The sequence below is a fragment of the Nelumbo nucifera genome, chromosome 7 (genome assembly GCF_055504915.1).
Source record: "Nelumbo nucifera cultivar China Antique chromosome 7, China Antique-T2T, whole genome shotgun sequence".
Classification (NCBI taxonomy): domain Eukaryota; kingdom Viridiplantae; phylum Streptophyta; class Magnoliopsida; order Proteales; family Nelumbonaceae; genus Nelumbo; species Nelumbo nucifera.
The window spans coordinates 13,131,145-13,152,281 of NC_142655.1; the positions used below are offsets into that span (position 1 = coordinate 13,131,145).

At 37.4% G+C, this 21,137-nt stretch overlaps 1 protein-coding gene across 2 annotated transcripts in view; it reads right to left on the bottom strand.

The window, feature by feature from the left end:
* LOC104611314 (signal peptide peptidase) overlaps nt 1-16,458 on the bottom strand; it is a 31,424-nt gene extending 14,966 nt beyond the window's left edge. Inside the window, exons 1-6 of one of the 2 annotated variants that reach the window (XM_010278317.3) lie at nt 16,318-16,458; nt 15,823-16,047; nt 12,190-12,305; nt 10,632-10,783; nt 10,424-10,509; nt 8,498-8,625 (exon numbers count right to left, since the gene is read on the bottom strand). In XM_010278317.3, the coding sequence (XP_010276619.1) occupies nt 8,498-8,625; nt 10,424-10,509; nt 10,632-10,783; nt 12,190-12,305; nt 15,823-15,862 (522 nt within the window). In that variant the 5' untranslated portion in view covers nt 15,863-16,047; nt 16,318-16,458. Of the gene's footprint in view, nt 1-8,497; nt 8,626-10,423; nt 10,510-10,631; nt 10,784-12,189; nt 12,306-15,822; nt 16,048-16,139 lie in introns of both variants that reach the window. The other variant, XM_088892056.1, reaches the window with a different exon arrangement.
* Between the last annotated feature and the right edge of the window lie 4,679 nt (nt 16,459-21,137).

Here is a 21,137-nt window from a genome sequence, read left to right on the forward strand (position 1 = left end):
GAGGAGGTTCATCATACGAACTGACCACCATAGCCTGAAATTTCTGTTGGAGCAATCCGTACTATCCCCGGAACAGCAGCGATGGATAGCCAAATTACTCGGCTACGATTATGTCATTAAATACAAGGCAGGGCACACTAACAAGGTGGCGGATGCACTGTCACGCCAACCACAACTATTTCCATTACTTCTCACGGGCCCAACATGTTCCATCATGAGTCAGTTAAGGGAAGAAGCTGAAAGACACCCACAACTGAACAAGCTGCGTTCACAGGTCCAAGAGGACCCTACTAGCCACCCAGGATACACAGTGCAGAATAACTTGTTGTTGTATAAACGCCAAATGGTGATACACAGTGCAGAATAACTTGTTGTTGTATAAACACTGAATGGTGATACCACAGGATTCAGCCCATATTCAGCAGCTTCTAGAAGTGTTCCACTCATCACCAGCAGAAGGACACTCAGGGATTTTGCGCACTTACAAGAGACTAGCCACCCAATTCCACTGGAAAGGCATGTGGAATTCGGTCCAGAAATTCATAGCCGCATGCGTCATTTGCCAGAAAAATAAGGCTGATACCCAGTCTCCAGCAGGACTGCTACAACCACTCCTAATTCCTACACAAGTGTGGGCGGATATATCCATGGACTTCATAATGGGGCTTCCCCTTTCCTATGGCAAGTCCGTCATTCTTGTAGTGGTTGATAGATTCACCAAATACTGCCATTTTCTCCCTCTTTCCCACCCCTTTACAGCTTCAATGGTGGCTGAGATTTTTACTAAGGAGGTGGCACGACTGCATGGTACCCCTAACTCTATTGTCTCAGACCACGACCCAATTTTTATGAGTCGTTTCTGGGCAGAACTTTTTCGACTACAGGGAGTGAAACTCTTCAAATCTACCAACTACCATCCTCAAACAGATGGGCAAACTAAGGTGGTCAACCGGAGTTTGGAAACCTATCTAAGGTGCTATGCGGGGGATAGGCCACGTCAGTGGCTCAAGTGGTTTCATTGGGAGGAATGGTGGTACAATACCACGTATCACAGTGCAGCAGGAATGACCCTTCCGGGCTCTATAATGGACGGGACCCACCTCCCCTACTCCCATATGAGAAAGGGTCTACAGAAATAGCAGCAGTGGAACACCAACTCCTCTAGCGAGATTGGGTGTTACAAGATCTCAAATCCCACCTTCGTCGAGCCCAACAATGGATGGAAGACTCTTACAACAGAAAGCATAGGCCGGTCCAGCACCAGATTGGGGAGCAAGTCTTCCTTAAACTACAACCATACAAGCAAGTTTCAGTAGCAGGCCACAGGTGGAACAAACTGAGCCCAAGGTACTACGGCCCATTTCGGATTGTGGAACGCATTGGGTTTGTGGCATACAGGCTTGACCTTCCAGCAATATCAAAATTGCACCCTGTATTCCATGTATCTCTATTAAAGAAATGGCCAGAAACAGGAGCAAATAACAACAACCACCCTCCCATCATTCTCGAAAGATGGCCAAGTTCAAACTGAGCCCACCTAGATAACAGATTTCAGGTGGATATGCAAAGGGAATCACATCGAACCAGAGGCATTGGTGGTATGGTCAGGTCTCCCACTTGAGGATGCAACTTGGGAACCTTACTTGGACTTACAGAATAGATTTCCACATCTTGACCTTGAGGGCAAGGTCGCTTTCAAGGGAGGAGGGACTGTTGAGACACAAAAGGGAATACAAGTGTACAAGAAAAGGTCACATCAGCAATGTAACTGACAGCCAACCACTAGAACAAACTAAATAACAAACTAGACAAGTGGAGAGGCTGATATAACAGAATTGTAACAGAAGTGTATAAATAAGGAAAGGAAGCCAGAAGAGGAATTATTGATTTTGGGAATACAATCTCTCTCTCTCTCTCTCGTTTAGGAGGCAGGCTTCCTCGAAAAAGTCCCTGAGTTAGGCAGTTCCTAACAAAAGGGGTTCTTTTGGAGAAGAAGACAGAGAACTGAGATGGAGGGTTAGAAAGCAGTTGGAGGACCTCTTATTGCAGGAAGAGATAAGTTGGAGACAAAAGTCTAGATGTAAATGGTTGAAAGAGGGAGACAGAAACACTAGATTTTTTCACTCTGTAGCAAACACTAGAAGAAGGAAGAATATCATTTCTAAGCTAGAAGTTGATGGAGTTGCTCTTTCCCAACCAGCAGAAATAGCAGAGGCTTTTGCAACCCATTTTAAATCAATTTTTACAAGGCCTCTAAATGAGAGGATTTGGGTGGAGGGGATGGAATGGCCAACTCTTAGTTTAGAAACCAAAGTGGGGTTAGAGAAAAACTTTGACTTAGAGGAGATAAAGAAAGCAGTATTTTCAATGGATAGAACGAAAGCTCCAGGCCCAGATGGATTTACAATGGAATTTTATCAGGATTGTTGGGATATTGTGAAGAAGGACCTAGTGTTGGTTTTTTGAGGAGTTCCACAGGAGGGAAATCATTAATCTGGGTTTAAACTCCACATTTATTGCATTGGTCCCTAAGAAGAAAGAGATATCACATCCAAGGGATTTCAGGCCGATTAGTTTGGTGAATAGTCTGTACAGATAATTGCAAAAGTCTTGTCTCTAAAAATTAAGAAAGTTCTTCCAGCCATTATCGCACCCAATCAAGGAGCTTTTGTGAAGGGAAGGCAAATCACTGATCAAATTTTGATTGCAAATGAGAGCTTAGAGAATTTTAGGAAATCCAAGAAAAAGGGAGTGGTTTGCAAACTAGACTTAGAGAAGGCTTATGACCTAGTTGACTGGTCCTTCTTGGTGGAGGTAATGAAAAGTTTTGGTTTTGGAGACAAATGGTGTAGATGGATCTGGGGTTGTATCAGGAGTTGCCATTACTCGATATTGGTGAATGGAACTGCGGTGGATTTCTTTCCGGCCATGAGAGGAATAAGACAAAGTGATCCGCTCTCCCCCTTTCTATTTACTCTGATTGTAGATGTCCTGGGGAGACTGATACATAGAGCTGATTCTAGAGACTTAATAAGAGGTTGGAGAGTCGGAAGGGGGTTAGTACCACTTACACACTTCCAGTTTGCAAATGACACAATCCTATTTTGTGAGGGTGGGGATATAAGATGGATCAGAAACCTAAAACTGACAATACAACTCTTTGAGTAGATGTCTAATCTTAAGTGAACTTTGATAAGAGTTGTGTGGTGGGAGTGAATTTGGAGGAAAGGGAAGTAAGTGATTGTGCAAGAGTGTTAGGGTGTGCTATCTCAAAGTGGCCTATCACTTATTTGGGCCTCCCCCTAGGAGATAACTCCAAGAATGAAAGCTTTTGGAACCTGCTAGTAGAGAGATTTGAGAAAAGGCTTGCTTCTTGGAGGAAAAATTATCTTTCTCTTGAGGGGAGAATCACCTTGATGTCTACCCTTTCCAACCTTCCTATTTACTTCATGTCAGTGTTTAAGATTCCTACAAAGGTCTCCAACAGGATAGAAAAATTAATAAAGGATTTTTTATGGGAACCAGGAATGGAGAAGAAAGACCATAGGGTGAGGTGGGAAGTGGTAAATAGGAGCAAGAAGCTAGGGGGACTTGGGATTGGGAATATCAGGAAAAGGAACATGGCATTATTAGGGAAATGGTTGTGGAGATTCCCGTTGGAAAGGGACAAATTGTGGACGAAGATTGTGGCTAGCATACATGGGCTGCATGAGAATGACTGGGATCCTGGAATTTTGGCAAGGACTACTGCTACATCCCCGTGGAAAGCCATTCATGATCTGCTTCCAGTTTTCTCCCCTTGGATCAGGTACAATTTGAACTCCGGTAATCGAATAAAATTCTGGGAGCAAATTTGGGTTGGGGACCTACCCCTGAAAGACCAATTTCCATCTTTGTTTGCTTTGTCAGATTTGAAAAATGAATCCATTTCCTCCTTGGTTCCTTCTGATTCTTTTTCTGGGTCTGGGTGGAATCTGGGGTTGAGAAGGGCAATAAGGGATACAGATTTGGGGTGTATGTCATCTTTGCTAACCATCCTTGAAAATGTTTTCTTGAACCCTAGTAAGGGAGACACCAGAATCTGGACCCCTTCTTCATCCGGCTCTTTCTCTTGTGCTTCGTTTTTTGAGACATTAGTCCAACCTACTACTACGCTTGGGCTGTCATTCCCGGTTAAAGAGATTTGGAGCAAGCCCATTCCTCCTCGAGTTGGTAGTTTTTGTTGGGAAATTTTCCTAGAAAGAGTTAACACAAATGACTTGCTTCAAAAAAAGAAGCCCAACTACTGTTTACTTCCCAATAGGTGTATTCTTTGCAAAGCTGATGGGGAAACGGGTTATCATATTATGGTTACTTGTCCAGTTACTAAGACTGTTTGGGAATGGGCGTTTTCCCTTTTTGGGTATACTTGGAATCCCCCCGTGAGTGTGCAATGCTTGTTCTCTCCTTCTTTCTTTAGTTGGCCTAAGAGAAGAGGGAAGATTATGTGGAGAAGCATCAGGGCTGCAGTGTATTGGTCAATATGGGAAGAAAGAAATTCACGAATTTTTTCAGATAAGGAAAGAACCACAGAAAACCTAACAGATTTGATACTTTCAAGGGTTGCTCATTGGGTGAAATCAATGGAGATGTTCTCTGAATTAACTATGGCAGACATGCTAAGAAAGTGGAAAGAGGTTGCTACTGCTGTTATGTATAAAAGGAACTGTAGTCCCACTTGAACCCCCCCCCCCTCCTACCGGATTCATAAAACTGAATTTTGATGGATGTAGCTTAAGAAATCCAAGGCCCTCTGGGATAGGGGGTGTTTTCAGGAATGAGGAGGGGTATATTACTGCCATGTTCTCTGGGCCAATTGGAGAGGGTGACTCTCTTAGAGCCGAAATTCTAGCAGTTCTTGAAGGAATCCAAAGAGCAAGAGAGTTAAGCATTAGATGCTTAGTGATTGAGGGGGACTCGAAGGTGGTGATTAGGTGGCTGAAAGGAGATATCAATGGCTTGTGGAGCTACAGCAATGAGAAGAAAAAATTCAATTGGTTGTGTAAGGACTTAGAGGTGCAATACAGCTGGGTGAAGAGAAGTACTAACTCAATGGCTGATGGGTTAGCTAAGCAAGGGGTTCTTTGTTTTGGGCACATTTTTAGTATTTTGTTGCCATTTTGATGTTGGGGAGTTAAGATAGTTTACGTCCCCGTTTTCTGTAATTAATTTTCACAAGTATTATTCACTAATAAAGATTTCTGTTATCGATCAAAAAAAAAGTGGTAAAATGAGAAAAAAAAAGGTATGAAAAGTAAATAGAATATAAAAGGCTCGCATAAATAAAAGTAATCATACACAAAAATAGCTCTCAAGTGAGCTTATATCTGGCAAAACTTTAAGAAAAGCCATAAAGTGTCTGAAACTAGCCTGCCTTGCCACACCAATGGGAATAGAGAAGATATAAAGAACATTTACCCTACTCTTGATTCAGACTGAGCTCAAATCCCCACAAAATTTTCTTTATTTTTATTGGACAGAAATTTTATTTATTATCTGAAAAAAGATGTAGAAAGAGCAAATCTTCCATCAAACAATGGAGAAGACAAAACCAGGCTGGCAGCCTAGCACAGGGCATATAGCGAGAACAAATTATAAAGGCAAACTACGGAGAAGACTTCCCAGTAACTTCAGTCCTTCTAATCATGGTCTTAAAAGTGCAAGGCACACGAAAAGTGCAAGGGCCTTCGGGTGCCCAGCATGCAAGGCAAGGCATGAGCCTTTTTGAAGCAAGCGCAAATTTTTGAAAAACTTTTATATTTGAAAGGTGAAAATATAAAAGTTAAAGAAAACATATAAAGCATATTCAAAGTGAAAGCGTGGAAGTTAAAGCAAACATATATGGATTGTACCTAAGTGTTTCAAGCACTCAAACAATTCAAGCATGTGAAACTTGCAATCTGTTTATTTATCTCCTAATTGCAGTACTTCAAGTGACTAGTGTATGTTAAACATCTTATATTCCTAATCATAACTGGTTGGCCCTCCACCTCCATAAAAGTCCCTTCAGGCAAGCCCAAACAAGTCCATGCAGGGGTTTGGGGCAGCTTACGGATTTTTGGGCTGTATATATAAAGGGGTTGGTTTTGTGATTTCAGTCATACTTCATTCTATTTTAGGATTACAGATCAGATATTGGTTGTATTAGGGTCCATTTGGGAGGGATGGGTTGAAGATTCAGCTAAGCTTGTTCAGCTGCTTTGAAGCACTCCAGATAAGCTATTCAAAGAAGCTGAAGCAGACAGCCCTTCAAACAACTGACAGCTGATTTGATCTCTCCAGATTTTTCACCAAACAAAGTTTATAGACTATCCATGAGGGGCCCACCTCAGAAATCCAGAAGCCACTACTCTTCAGCCCTCTCAAATCGGCACTTACTGTTGTTTCTTCAGTGAAAACTTTGCTATTGAGATCCTATGGCAAGAAATAAGGCTTCAGGCATTTGAAATGTATTTGTTTTTTGTTTATTTTAATAGACTATTACAGTCAAATATTAATAAAAGGTAATTTAAAAGTTGACAAACCATTACAAAGGTGTAAAATAAGTTTGAATTTACAAAAACAAAAACAAAAAAGGCGTACACTTGGGCTGAGACACAAGGCATACCAAGTGCACACCTTTTGAAAGGGATTCTGCTTGGGTTCAGGCAAGGCACATGTCTTAAAATGTGCCTCATTTGTGCATGGCTACACCTAGGCGCACCTTTTAAAAAACTGCTTCTAATACCTCCTCTAGCTAGAGAGTTGGCCAAGGAATTAACTGATCAAGGTACTCATTATTTTTTTGATGAACGAGTAAAATTTTATTAAACCAGCAAATAAGAGTTACACGCAACCTATAGAAAGGCATGAGATGCGACCTTTCCTTTAAAGCTAGTTACAGAATTATAAGTATAAAAGAAATTACACAGAAGCCCAAAAGAAAGTATCCCGGAGAACCCCTTGTTTTGCAAGTGAATCAGCCATTGAGTTTGCTGATCTGCCTACCCACTGAACTCTGATTGTCATATTCCTTGTTAACCATTTAACATTTTTGAGAAGATCTCCAAAACCCCAAATCACAGTGTCCGGATCCTTCAGCCAACCCATTGTCACCTGGGAATCCCCTTCAATGATTAGATGCTTTATGCCTAGCTGATTTGCAAGCTGGATTCCTTGTACAGCAGCAAGTAATTTGGCCCTTAACGAGTCTCCCACACCCGCAGGATGTGGGAATGCTATAAGTTTTACAGATTTTAAAACATCTAGGTACTCATCTGGACAAGATTTTTTTAAAACATATAATTTTACAAACCTTAAAAGTGTCAATGCTATAAGTATACTCTAGGAGTGTCCATGCAGTATCCTTGTCATTTCGGATACATATCAGGTCTGGCACTGGTACACACAGCATGTACAGGTATAAGGTACAACAAAAAGAAAAACCAAAAAATACGGCCGGAAGCCTAGAATAGAGAACTCACTCTCCAAAAACCAACCCCAGAGACTAGCCCTGCATTGCAGCTGCCCCACACAACTCTTCCCAGGATATAGCTTGTCTAGTTAGAGGAACTTTTTTGGTAAGGATGAAAATTATATTATCAGAAGAATGGATCACCAAGAATTTTGTAGAGATCATGGGCCGAATGGGCCTTAGTTTCTTTGTGTTTCTTTAAGTTATGTTTATGACTTGTGTTAGTAGGTAGTGGGCCATAGTTATGGGCCTATGTTTCTCTTTTTTTTATTGTTTTTTAATACTGTCTTTAGTGATGGACGCCCTACTAAGGGTACTCATGCAATTGTCTTTATTTTTTACAACAAGAGAATAAAAGAGTTCATTGGGGGCTGAAGAGAGGTTTGGAACTACTCTCTCTTCTTCTTCTTTTTTCTTCCATCTTCTTCCTCCATCACTTCTCTCTCTTCAATCTCCTTCTTTTCTCTTGTTTCTTTTCTTTTAATTCAGATTATTGCAGGTGTGATTTACAACTAATTTCAATATGGTAAAAACCATAGTTATAGTTAGGTAGATAAGTGTTGGTTTAATATCAAATGGATTTCCATACTGGTGCAAGGTATTAACATTGCCTAAGATGAGTTCCCTTTATCATGCATCAAAGGGGCTAATGAAAATGGAAAGCAAGCATAGATCCAAAAGAATTAATGCAAAGCATAAGTAAACAAGAATTGTTTTATCCCCAAACCACCAAAAAGACAACTATTTCCATAACCAGTTCATTAACCTTTCAATATCAATCAATGACTAAGTTTCAAAGCACAAGTAAAGAATAAATGTTTTATCCCCAAGGCCCAAACCAAAAAAAAAAAAACTATCTTCATAACCAGTTCATTAACCTTTCAATATGATCAATCAGTGATTAAGTTTCTCTTCATATCAATTACTCAAGATGTCATCCCAACTATTTACCAACATGGAAAACATAATTCACAGGTAGTTAACTGATAAAGAGCATAACCAGACCTGAATGGAAAATGCCAACCCCAATATATTATTTGCCAGCCAATGCTTCTGTTTAGCATACCATACACAGAAAAAGGTTCCTGGGATTGCAGCTACAATCTGAGACCTTGTAAACTCTACCTCCACAGCTGTGTAAGAAAGGCACAAAGATAAACATCATTCTGCATCGTAAAGGTACAATCAGATATCCACATATTAAAGGGCAACTAAAAGGATGAGAAAATGTATGCAGAGAGTGCACTAGTATATTGCCAAATACAGTCATTAAGAATAAGAAAACCAAATAGTTTACTATGACCAAGCCATGTGACAACTCAACAGACACTCTTTCCTTTCCAAAGGAAAAGGGAAAGTCAATGATGATAAGTGCTACTGCCCACTGCAAAAGATCCTCTTACCCAGACATCTATGGATGCGCATTATGCATGTCATACACTTCTATTTTTAATTTGAACTCCATGTCCAAGACCTTGTCCAGCTGTGTCTGGGTAATAGATACCTGGTGTCTTTATCACTTGGCACTAGATAGAAAGAAAGTCATTTGTCTCTCTAGAAAAGTGGCTTTTAAAGTATATCCAGACTGCTAAAATTCCAAGTGATCAAGCAAGTAAACAGTTTTCAAAAAGTCAAAATGTGTATCTAAGCTCTAAAAAATTATTAGATTATGTTACCAATTGAGGTTCTTAAGAAGTTGGAGCAAGCAAGATAAAGGGCACAAATCATATTTGATATATTCTACAGCATTGATAGGATCAGCAAAATGTTCCATTGTAGAGCATAGTTGCCAAGGCGTCACCTAGGTGTTGCCTAGGCGACAAGGTGCCCTTTGAAGCTCACCTAGCCTAATTGCCAAGCAGTTTTCTACTTCCTACTATAAAATATTTTTTTATTCATTCTTTTTTATATTATAATTATAAAATAGACATTATTAAACTAAAATAATCATTCTGTGTGTTTATATACTAATTTGTTTTTATTATTTTCTTATTTATTAGGGTTTAATCAACACAAATATTGCTAAATGTTGTATTGAACCCTCAAAGACTTAAAAACCCGAACCAATAAGTAAGGAAAAACTTGAAATTTTATCTGATCAGCACATTTTCCTCTTCCATATATGCTTCTTCTACTTCTTCTTCTTCTTCTTCTTCTTCTTCTAATACTACTACCAATACTTTTTATTTTCTTCTTTTCCTATAACAAAAATAAGGGTTCAGCCCCTGTATTTTTTGAATTTTATTTTCCTTCTTCTTTTTCTTCTCATGAATATGTTGATTTTCTGTACTTTAATATGAAATTTATACTTTTCTTATGAAAATCATGAATAATTATTAAAGAAATATGGTTATGGTACCTAGGGAACTACCCTAGGATCTATGTTTTTAACATTTAAAAAAAAAAAATCCATCACCTAGGCAACAAGGCGCCCCCCAGTCGCCTAGCCTCGCCTTGGCGCCTTGAAAACTATGTTGTAGAGTATAGGACAATAACAGCCAGTGGCCCTATCATATAAAATCATTATGTGCACCAAATATCAATAATATCACCATGCTAATACAGGGTACATATCAATAAATATCACAGTATACTCTTAGTTATGCATGAGAATTTATGTGCACTCAATTTCATGCGTTAGAAATAGAGTACAGACAAGTAGTTTGTCATGCCATCAGGTGTTTGACAAAAGAATATGAAACCACAAATAGCTCCACCGTTCTGTGCATGGAATCATGCACACCAAGATTCAAGATTTTTGGGGAGAGAAATGATATATTCATTGCTATGTAAAACCAGTTTGTACAACAGGGGATGTATAGCAGACAGAAGAAAACAACACTCCCAAAAAACCAAATAACTATTAGTATTAGGAAGAAGCTCATAATAAGCATTTGGAAGAACAAAGTGAAAAAGAAGGCAATCACATACAACGGAAATATGGAAGATGCAACTTAATGGAATCATCATTCCAATGTCTCGGAAGAAACCGCCTAATAGCAGGTAGCAATGTTGCACTGTGGAGGTGAAAAAACAAAGGAAATTACACAATGAGGACAAAATAGAATTATAAGTCACATCTGACCCATATCAGAAAAAAAGGAAAATATATACTAGAATTTATGCAGAAAGAACATACGAAAGCGCAATGATTCCAAGTACAAAAAAGTAGCATGTCAGTACAGCATTGACCAAGTCTTTTGATAGGAACTTGAACAATAAGAACAGTGATAAGAGCATCGCACTTCCAACTAAGGGAAAGCGCACAGCATGTTCATGTGACATTGTCTCCTGCATGATTAGGTGAGTGAGATTAGATGGAAAATACAATAACATTTAACTGTAGACAAGAAAATAACACAGAAACAAACAAAATATACAAGCATGGATATAAAGATCCAGGAGCTGATCCCTCATAATGAGCATAGCATCACACCCAACTTGGATGGATGCTTGTTGGAGCCACCCTGGTAAAGAGTCTAGAGTCTTTATGAGAGGTGATAGATCCAGGAGCTGATCCCTCATAATGAGCATAGCATCACACCCAACTTGGATGGATGCTTGTTGGAGCCACCCTGGTAGAGAGTCTAGAGTCTTTATGAGAGGTGATGGGGTGATGACTATAGCATATTCTAGGCTGATGGGTCCAAGAGACTTGGCAAGACCTAAGGTGCTGCTTCTCCAGGTTTTCATCCATCTATATAGTTTCCATGGGGTATAAGGGGCTCACCACCAATTCACCAAGGGGTAACTAGATTATTGAAGTGGATGAGGAGGAGGAGGAGGGGAGAGAGAGAGAGAGAGAGATTTCAGTAAAGACTTGGGTGGTCTTCAGCATGCTTCTAGAGAATTTGGAGGATTTTTATGCCTCTATTTAAGCTTGGATATGCAAATATCACCATTATAAAAAAATAAAAAGGAATAAGAAAAAACTTCTTTGGGCTGAAAAATCATCCTTGGGACCAACTTTGTGCATGTAAAAAACATTAGGCTTCACAAAAGATTCACTCTCTGCTTCAAATAGCAAAGCTGCAGAGCAAAATTTTGCAGCCACAATTGAGTGCAAAACAATTATAAGTTCTATATTCAAGAACTTGAAACCATTAAAACTAAAGACCTATCCATCAAAAAGCGAGCCCCCCCCCCCCCGAGCAGTGTAACTAAATTTCAATCGCTGCTCCTTAGGGATAGAGGTGCATTTAAGCATGAAGAAGGTGAGATTTTTGTTACCATATTCTAGCCATACAGAAGGGACTATTGTTTCGTACAATGATAAATAGCACTACCAGATCTGGCAACTCAACTAGAAATTAAAGAAAAGCATTGATTTAATGCCTTGGATTCATGGAAACTAGGGCATAAATGGTTTGGATCAAGAAAGATCAACCTATATCCAGTTAAGGTCCAACATAGCATGAGAATTACCAAGTTTAAATCTGGCTCCAGCATCAAGTTTGAATCCTGTTACTGAGATCCATAACCAGCCCATTTTTTACTATATGGATCATATCTAGTCAAGTTTCATGGGTTTGCACATATAGCAGGCTTGAAATCAAATTAAGATTATATTAGATCCACATGGACAAATTCATATCAACCTAACATGCATGCATCATGCTGTATTGGAGAGCCCCTGGTTGGGGTTGCACTGCCCTTGTCAATTGTTCATGGAAAAGAAAAAAGATACTTATACTTACTGATGGTGGTGTTGGCTTCACTGACCGATAACAACCAACATAAACAGTCAAAGATGCTGTTAAAATAACATTTAGATTTGGATCTACTTTCATAACAAGTGGTGCCAAAGTTAAACCTACACCCAAAAAAATAAAAAATAAAAACAAGTCATATAAAACCATACCAGAACTCCTGAAACATAAGCAACATTGGATCAATCAAATATAGAAATGATGCATGTTGATGCAGTTTAGGATACCGAAATTAGCATCCAAGTTATGATATTACTATTATTCAAGCATTTTTCCTGTTAGAAAGAGTAGAGCATGTTCCACAAATATTTATTTAGATAAAGAGCAACCCAGGGCAAGCAACGCTAACACTCTTTTCTGTGTTGATCAGTTTTTTTTTATAATTGAAAGTCGAATTCATTAGCAAAAAAATATATAGACTGATTTTCTGTGTTGATCATTTACCAATGCCATCTCCTTTATCTCTTTTTGGTGTGAATAGGCCACCATGGCAAACAATATACTTGATGTTGTAGGTAGAAGAATCAATGAGAAAGGTAGGGCTTCAGTCCAGGTGGTTAGACATTCTAACAGGGCCATGAACAACATGAGAATTGCAGAACATGGCTTTTCTCCACAGGTACCTACCTCATTGGGAGATTTTAAAACATGCAACCCAAACCAACAGAAGTTGAAAGTTGGGTAACGATGGTGTGGTTGTATCTGAAAGATCCAGAGGAGAGAAGACTATGCAGTGGACTCCTGTTAACTGTCTGATCAAATGAGGCTCTAGAGGTCCTGGATAATGAGCATAGAAAATTCAACAGTTGCAAGCTCCATCTTGTGAGATGGAGTTCATCAGTGGGTACAATTAACATTTCCGCTGGCTATGCACGCTGATGGGTGAGGATATTTGGAGTATCTCTTAATGTGTGGTGCAAGTCCACTTTTACGGTTTTGCAGAAATAGAGAATGCACTGGAAAGCTTTATACTGATTGATGGGGATAACCAGTTGATTTTTTGCAACTCTTAATTAGAGGGAAACCTTTGGCTCTTATTCCAAAAACACAGGATCTCATGTCTCTGGTTAGTTACATGTTATATGTGTGGAAATGGAGGTTGAAGATTGGGGAGTAAGAAGTCAAGAACCACATACTAGGAGCTTTACCTCTTTTTTTGATGACTGGAAGTCATTCACTCTTGGTTCAGAGGGTGTCTGATCAGCATGCAGCAGGAGACCTTGGTTATATTAGATCCTCATTTGCCCCCTCTATTGCTGCCATAATTGAAGGTGTGGAAGGGAGCTGGTTTTGTCTCTCTCAGATTCATCAAAGAAGGCATCAATCTTGAGAACTCAGGTCAACAGGTGATAATATGGCAACGTGTGTGAATTAAGCCACTGTTACCTGTCACCCCTTTTGAAGCAGTGGCAATTCAAATTTCAGGTTGATATTTTGAATGCCTCCTTTTAGATTATGTATATGTATATAACAAAGTGAAGTATGGACAATCCAGGATTTTTCCACAATGGAGATAGTGTCATTTAGTGACTCCAAGCCGATTGAAGAAGGCCAGGTGGGGAGTGGTCTCAGCAATAGGCAGGAGCAGGACCAACTGAGTTTGTAGGTTGTGCCTGGAGTGTCTGAGCCCTTAGTCCCAATTAAGCTGATTGAGATCACTCAATGGTCATTATGGGGTTGAACAGGCCAACTATAGTCTATAGTTATTGTAATATTTGTTATGGAGCAATTTTCTAGACAATCAAAAACAACATTTCCAAAAAAAACTGAGGGTAGCAGAAATGTGAATATTAAGATGGACAAGTATGAAATGGAAAAGATAGGATCAAAAATAAGGAAACATTGTAGCTATGATTTTTGGCCCCATAGGGGTTGGAGACTCACTTAAGACAGAGATGGGAGAAATTCTACATGGGGTAAGACAAGCCAAAGCCATGAATCACAGAAGCTTGACTTTATTTATCAGTCACAGAAAACTGACTATTGAAGGGGACTCCATAGTAGTAGTAGGCTGGATAAGGGAAACCAGGAGGGTCCTTGGAAATAGATTCGAAGATCTGCAAATGGGTTGGCTGATGGTTTCGCAAGAGTAGGGGCTATAGGGAAGTTTGCTTTGGGGTCAAGTGATGTGATTGTACTGCTGTTTTGCTGTTTGCTGTCTTTTTTTTTTTTTTTTTTGGCAGTGTTAGCCAAGGCTAACAATCCCATTGGATGTATCTTTCCTCTTGACATCTTAATAACATTCTGTCAGTTATTCATCCAAAAAAAAATTGAACATTTATATAGGAACCTGGGACTACGAATAGGGATCAAATTTCTGACGCAATCCATGTGATCCACCCACTTACAATCCACTAAATCAACCCATTTACTTAGCAGATTAGAATTTAGAAATGGGCTGAATTGCCTATTGGGTATATTTAAATGGGTTTTTTAAGGCAAATAAAAAAGAAAATTTTATTAAGCTAAAAGAAAGAAGCATACAAATCAGATGATGAGCAATCACCCCAAAGAAAAACAAAACGAGAGACAGAAACAAACAATCCAAACCAGTTCAACCCTGCACCAAACTGAAGATACGTCTCTCTCCTCTTCCCGATCATTCCCCCGACTGTCCTCTCTCAGTCTATCTTCCCAATACCTCTCCCTCAACTTCTCTCTCCCGCCTAACAATAATATGAGACCCACATTGTTGTCCACCATGGTGATGGCCCAAATTGATTTAAAGAACTTTTCTATCATATTTAATAGCTCACGTCAACCCAACCTAAAAATGCCATGTGACAATCTACTATTGCCCAAAAAATGCAATTGGTATGTTATAAATATTTACGGATTGATTAGGATGGGTTCAGGTTGGATTCCACCCATTTACATCCATTTAAATAGGTCAGCTGAATTGTTGACAATGTTTACTTCTGATCAGGTATTTAGCCGTAGTAAATTTCTCATATCGTTGATCCGGAGTCCTAATGGAAACTTATGAACTCCAGAATAAACTAACTACATTTGACCCTGGATCCTTAACGTGCGTGATTCTATTTCCCCTGGAGATTTCAACTATGTGCATCGACCAGCCCAACTAAAAGCACTTGAATTTCGACTAAATATAACCAAGATGGAAATTCAGTTTCCTTAACTGGTAAGAACACAAAATTCTATGGTTTCAATTTTTCCCTGTATGAACAGAAAACAACACAACCGGGGGGTATCATAGGTTCCACATTAATTTTGTCGATATTTAATCGATCAAAAAAATGTTTTCGAACACTTTGGTAACGCCTCTCCTACACATAAAAGTGCGGAAATGGCATTCCAAAACTGTAAAGAAAATCGTTTTACAGTAACAGGTATTGCTTTCAAACCAGCATTTGTAAACCAAATTCATGGAAAAAACATGAGACTGGAGCGGAGCCTGAGTTCCAGATTATATATTACATAAAAAATGCACCAGAAAAAGTATGTAAAATTAGAACCATCGCATTTAGCTTGGAATCCGCCAGATTCACCCTGCATTCAATTATTTAGCTCTTAAACATAAAAACAAATTTTCGTCTTCCACAAACTGAACCAAATCTGCAACACGTTCACTGGCCTACAGTCGATCAGAAAAGGCAATACCTGCTAGAGCCAAATTTGCAACACGCTCACTGGTCTTCATTGTGGGCAAATTAGAAATCAACCTTATTAGCTACAACCGATTCTCCCCTCGCTTCTCAAGTTGCATGTGCAGAAACTAAAACCCTGCCTTTGCTGAACCTCCAATATTTGAATTACCAAAGCTTCAATAATCAAAACTAAGCCCCACTTCACCGGTAAGGATCTCTGCTTCCGCAGATCACGATCCTGCAACACAAAACTCAACCGTCACGAATCTACAAACTAAATATTCCACCTCAACTCATCCGAACCGAAATGAAACCAGCGACCACACCAACCAAAACCCTAGACGTAGGATTTTAACAGGTTGTATCGATCGCTGAGCACCGGAATTGTCTTCATCAGTTCAGAAGCAGAGGATCGATTAGGGTTTCCTTCTTCTGAATATTCAAAAATAACTGCAATCGGAAAAGAAATACACGATGTGATGACTGAGAGGAGGGAGATTTTGCGTACCAGTGTTCGGAGGTTTAACAGATCGAAGATGTGTTGATGCAAAACAGAGACGAAGAAATATCTTTGAAGAAAATGCAGAAAGAAAATGACTAAAATATCTTTGAAGGAGAGTGGGGCATTTCTTGGCGCTAAGTCAAACTCATGGTCATAGCTGTTACAGCTCATCATGAACCGTTGTTCCGGAATATTTGGTGGGCCCAGTAGCCTACTGACGTCAAACGACAAGCTGGCTCTACGCAAGATTCGTGATTAACGGAAAAAGATTCACTCATGATTCATTGATTCATACTACGAATTTACCCGACTCGTAGCATTAGCATTGCTCGTGCAATAAATTGACCGTGGACCTGAGTTAATGTTTTGATTATTTTATTATTAAATAGTGATAATTGACTGAAGGCGCTTAGGCTCCGTTTGGTTTGAGTGAAAGATGAGTAACGCTTGCTCCACGTGCCGTGCCTATTCGGTGCCGCGTTTTGTGATTTTGTCGTTTTGATAAAATGGCAATGGAGGTAACCTACCGTGCTGCTAGCATGTCATTAATATCCGGATTTCTTCGGATTTCTCGATGGGTAAAGGTGAGTGTCCCTAACGATAAGGCACGTGTGGTCCAACGTACCAAAGAGAAAGCCACGTATCAGACCGGAACTATTTGACTTCAACCCAAAATCTAGGTAGGGGTATTGACGGTTCGATTAACCTAACCATAGGCATATTTTGCAGACTGAATCGGTGATATTGGTTTTTTCATTTTTTTCATATCGAAATTGAATTGGTATCACCAGCAGTCTGTCAATTTTGGTTTTTGACCAATTCAATTATTCAGTTTTTGGGTTTTTTATATTTACGATATATATTATATAAATATATGTATAATATCATATTATAAATAATAAATGATTTATAATATATTATAAACATTTTAAAAATATATAATATTTATAAATAGATTATTACAAATATAATATAAGTATATATTTATATATAATATATAGAAAATATGTCACATATATTAAAAATATATATAAAATATACATATAATTATATATACCAATCGATTCGATTAATTGTCGGTTCTTTTGTAGGTTAACTGAAAACCGAACCGGTCCTTTAGTTTTTCAAAAATTCCAAACCAAAATTAAACTGATCAATCTGGTTAACTGCATTTTGTGGTTCGGTTTTTCAATTTTTTTGTTTTTCATGGACACCCCTACCCAGTGCACTTCAAAAATTATTAGTGTTTGGTTATATGGGCATTTATAGATGGAGTGTTTCTAGATAAGTGTTTTAATTAAAAATGTTATTTTAAGATGTTTAACTTCCATTCATTTGAAATATGGTGCCAATTCATCATTAGGGCATTGTTTGGTATAGATTATGTTTATTTGATAAATGGTGACATGTCATTGCCAAATCAACATTTATACCATCATGTTATTTTGTATGTTTAAACAATGATAAATTTTTGTCTTGATATATGTGTAAGTCAACCATTGGGGGGAGCTTCATTTTCATGCTTCCCCCAACGCAAAATTGTTTATTTACTATTCTACTGATGTGGCGCCTAATGGAGAAAGCGTTTATCAACCACATTTTCTTAGTTTTGAAGACAAATCAAGTACAAAACGTTTATTTAATAAACATAAACTATACCAAATACATACTAGGTTTGTCCCAAAATGTTATTTGTAAGTCTATTTATCAAATAAACACTTGTCTCGGTTCATGTATAAATCAACCATCGGAGAAAGCTTCATTTTAATGTTTCTCCCAACACCAGAGTGTTTATTTACCGTTCTACTTATGTGGCACATAGTTGTCAAACAACAATGAAAAAATGTTCATTTTTTCTTGGTTTTGAAGATAAATCAAATACAAACATTTTTGAAATAAACAAAGCCATTCCAAACATCACCTAAATGTTTATTGTTGTTGTTCGGTTGGGCATTTTGTGGATGTTTCAAGTAACACACCCATAAAGCTATCTTCCACCTCAGCTGACAATGTTCCAAGTAAACACTTCATTTCAATAAAACGTTTGGGACGTTGGGAGAAACCAAAATTTGAAGTTTATCCCAACTCCTCATGCAAAAATTTCAAAGAATTTGTGTTTTTTAATATTTATTTGATAAACGTTGAAACCAAACAGTGGTTGCATGCACAATAAACGCTAACACCTAAGTGGTGCTGATGTGGCCACATTTTTCCAATAAACACCCACGTAACCAAACATAGCTTGAGTTGAATGAGATATAGGTTGGTCCAAATTTGATTCATTTATATTTGAATTTGAATAGGATTATATCCATATAGTTTATATCGTATTTGAATTAAATAGAATTGAAATCCGATAAAAAATGTAAATAAATTAATTTGAATTAATCAAAATATTATATTATTAATAAGATGAAATAAAAGAATGACATAGGTGGTGTTTGGGTCCATTGCCAACGATATGCTAGTAGCCATGTCAGATTTTGAGAAAAACGACAAAAAATGTGCCATCGTATGCTTTTTGGTTAGTCATTTTCTCAACAAACGGCTCATCTCAAAAACATCATTTTTTACGTTTTTCTTTTATCAAAGCATTTTTTTTGTATGACAGTTGACATGACCCCTATGTAGCACCTTTTTTCTAATAAAATGGCAATGGAACCAAACAACACTTTGCATGAATGTTTTTTCAATCACTAAAATGGAATATCTCTTTTTGAAAAAATGCAATGAAACTAAACACCTCCTTATTGAATCCAAATTTAAAAACACAATGAAAATGACTTAAAGACAAGGACAAAAGACTTAAACATACTCTAAGTTTTCATTAATTGACTTAAGCATACATTGAATTTTTCAAAAAGACTTAAAGACACCTTGTAACTCTTTTACCCTCCATTTTTCTTTCAAATTTTAAAAAAGAACCAAAGAGATGCTAAAATTGAATATAATAGATTGATTGATGACCCCACACAATTCAAGATGAATTTTGGCTATACAAATTCCGGGCGTTGGATGTTTTAATAATGGTAGATATTGGCTACAGAAGTACCATTTAGTTATTGTGTTCATAATCAAAAAGCTCATCTTGAGATTGTTTGATGTGTTCCATCAAGTTCAAGTGAAATTTTGACACCATTTTAAACCCTATACAAGTTTCAATATTGTTGATTGATGATTCCAATACCCAAAATGTACTCTCTTACATAATTAGAAGCTCTCACTTCTCAATGTTTGAAGTCAGATCTCTTTTACACCCATAAATCACAATATATACGACTGTTAAAACATCATGTTCCAAATTTCAAATTTTGTTGAATAATGATTTTGGGTGTTTGGGATTTTGTTTAAGATAAACTTTAGGTCAATTCAAGTCAACTTTGCTTTGTCTAATCAAAATAAAGGTTTTTCTCGACAAACATGGGGTAATGAACAAATGAATAGAGAGCAAGGCTTCATCCGTTAAAGGGCAAAATAGGATTTAAAAAGTTTTAAATAAATTCACATATGACATTACATTTATGGGGTATGTTTAAGTCCAATGATGTCAATCTATATGATATATTTAAGTTCATTTGAAAAACTCAAGGTATGTTTAAGTCAATTAATGATAACACAATGCATGTAAAAAGTCTTTTACCCATACAATAATTGTGTGTTAATCGACAATGGGATACCATATTCTTCTTGTTCTATAAAGAAAATCGATAATCAAACAACTACACTTAGGGTTAAGTTGCAATGGACGAGTCCTCTAGTCCTCATTCTCCTTTGATATTTGATAAAAAATGAAATATGATTTAATGTTGAAATGTAGATTGTCTCAAGCTTATAAAGTATAGTTAGCTCAATGCTTTGATATTGGCATCACGAAGTTAAAGTGGAATTGCATGTTCTTTGTGATCCTTTTTTTTATTTTATTACTAATTTTGAAAATGTATTTATTTGTTTCAGCCTACTCTATTCTTCTTTATCCCCAATAGAATTTTGTGGGTTTTTTGTTTAATAATAAATAAATGATTAATTACTTATATATATTACGTATATTTGATAAATTATTTATATATACCATATACATCTGAGAAACTACTTATATATACCATGAGCTTTCAAAAACAAAAACAACTTATACATGCCTTGTTGGCTAGCCCCACATAACATAAACAAGATCATCGTTAGTGCACCATTTAGAGCCATTAATACCTTACTCCAATTACTTTCATAATAACGATATTACCCCAAATTCTATGACAAAAAAAAAAACTATAACCCAAAAACAAGAGGCAATAGGTTGGTGTTCATTTAATTAATATAAAGTTCAAAACATAGTAAGAATAATAGAAAAAATTTCTAGTTCCCCATGTAATTGTTCCCTATTGACGAATGACACTTTTCCATGAAACAAAAGGGTGAGTTTCGTTGGTTCTGATATTCAAGTTGGCTTTTGTACTTGGTAAGTAGATACCAATCAAATCATCAAAACTCTGACACAACATATTTCCAATGTCATCAATGTCCTTACTAATAGTTAAAACAATATTTCTAAAATCCATGAGATTTGTAGGTAGAATTACCCAATACAATTATGATTATTTTCAAAGAAAAACAAGGAAGCAATTATGACCATTTTTACAAAAAACAATGAAGTACCCATAATCAATAAGGAAGTTATTCTTTTTAGTTGAGCAATGTTTAAGGTAGAAGACACTGTTTCGCATAGGTAAAAAGTGTCCTATAAATATTTCTTATTTTTCCTAGAAAAATTAGAGAAAATGGAAAAATGAAAAAAAGGGAAAATAGTGTTCATCATTTTTTCCTCCCAAACA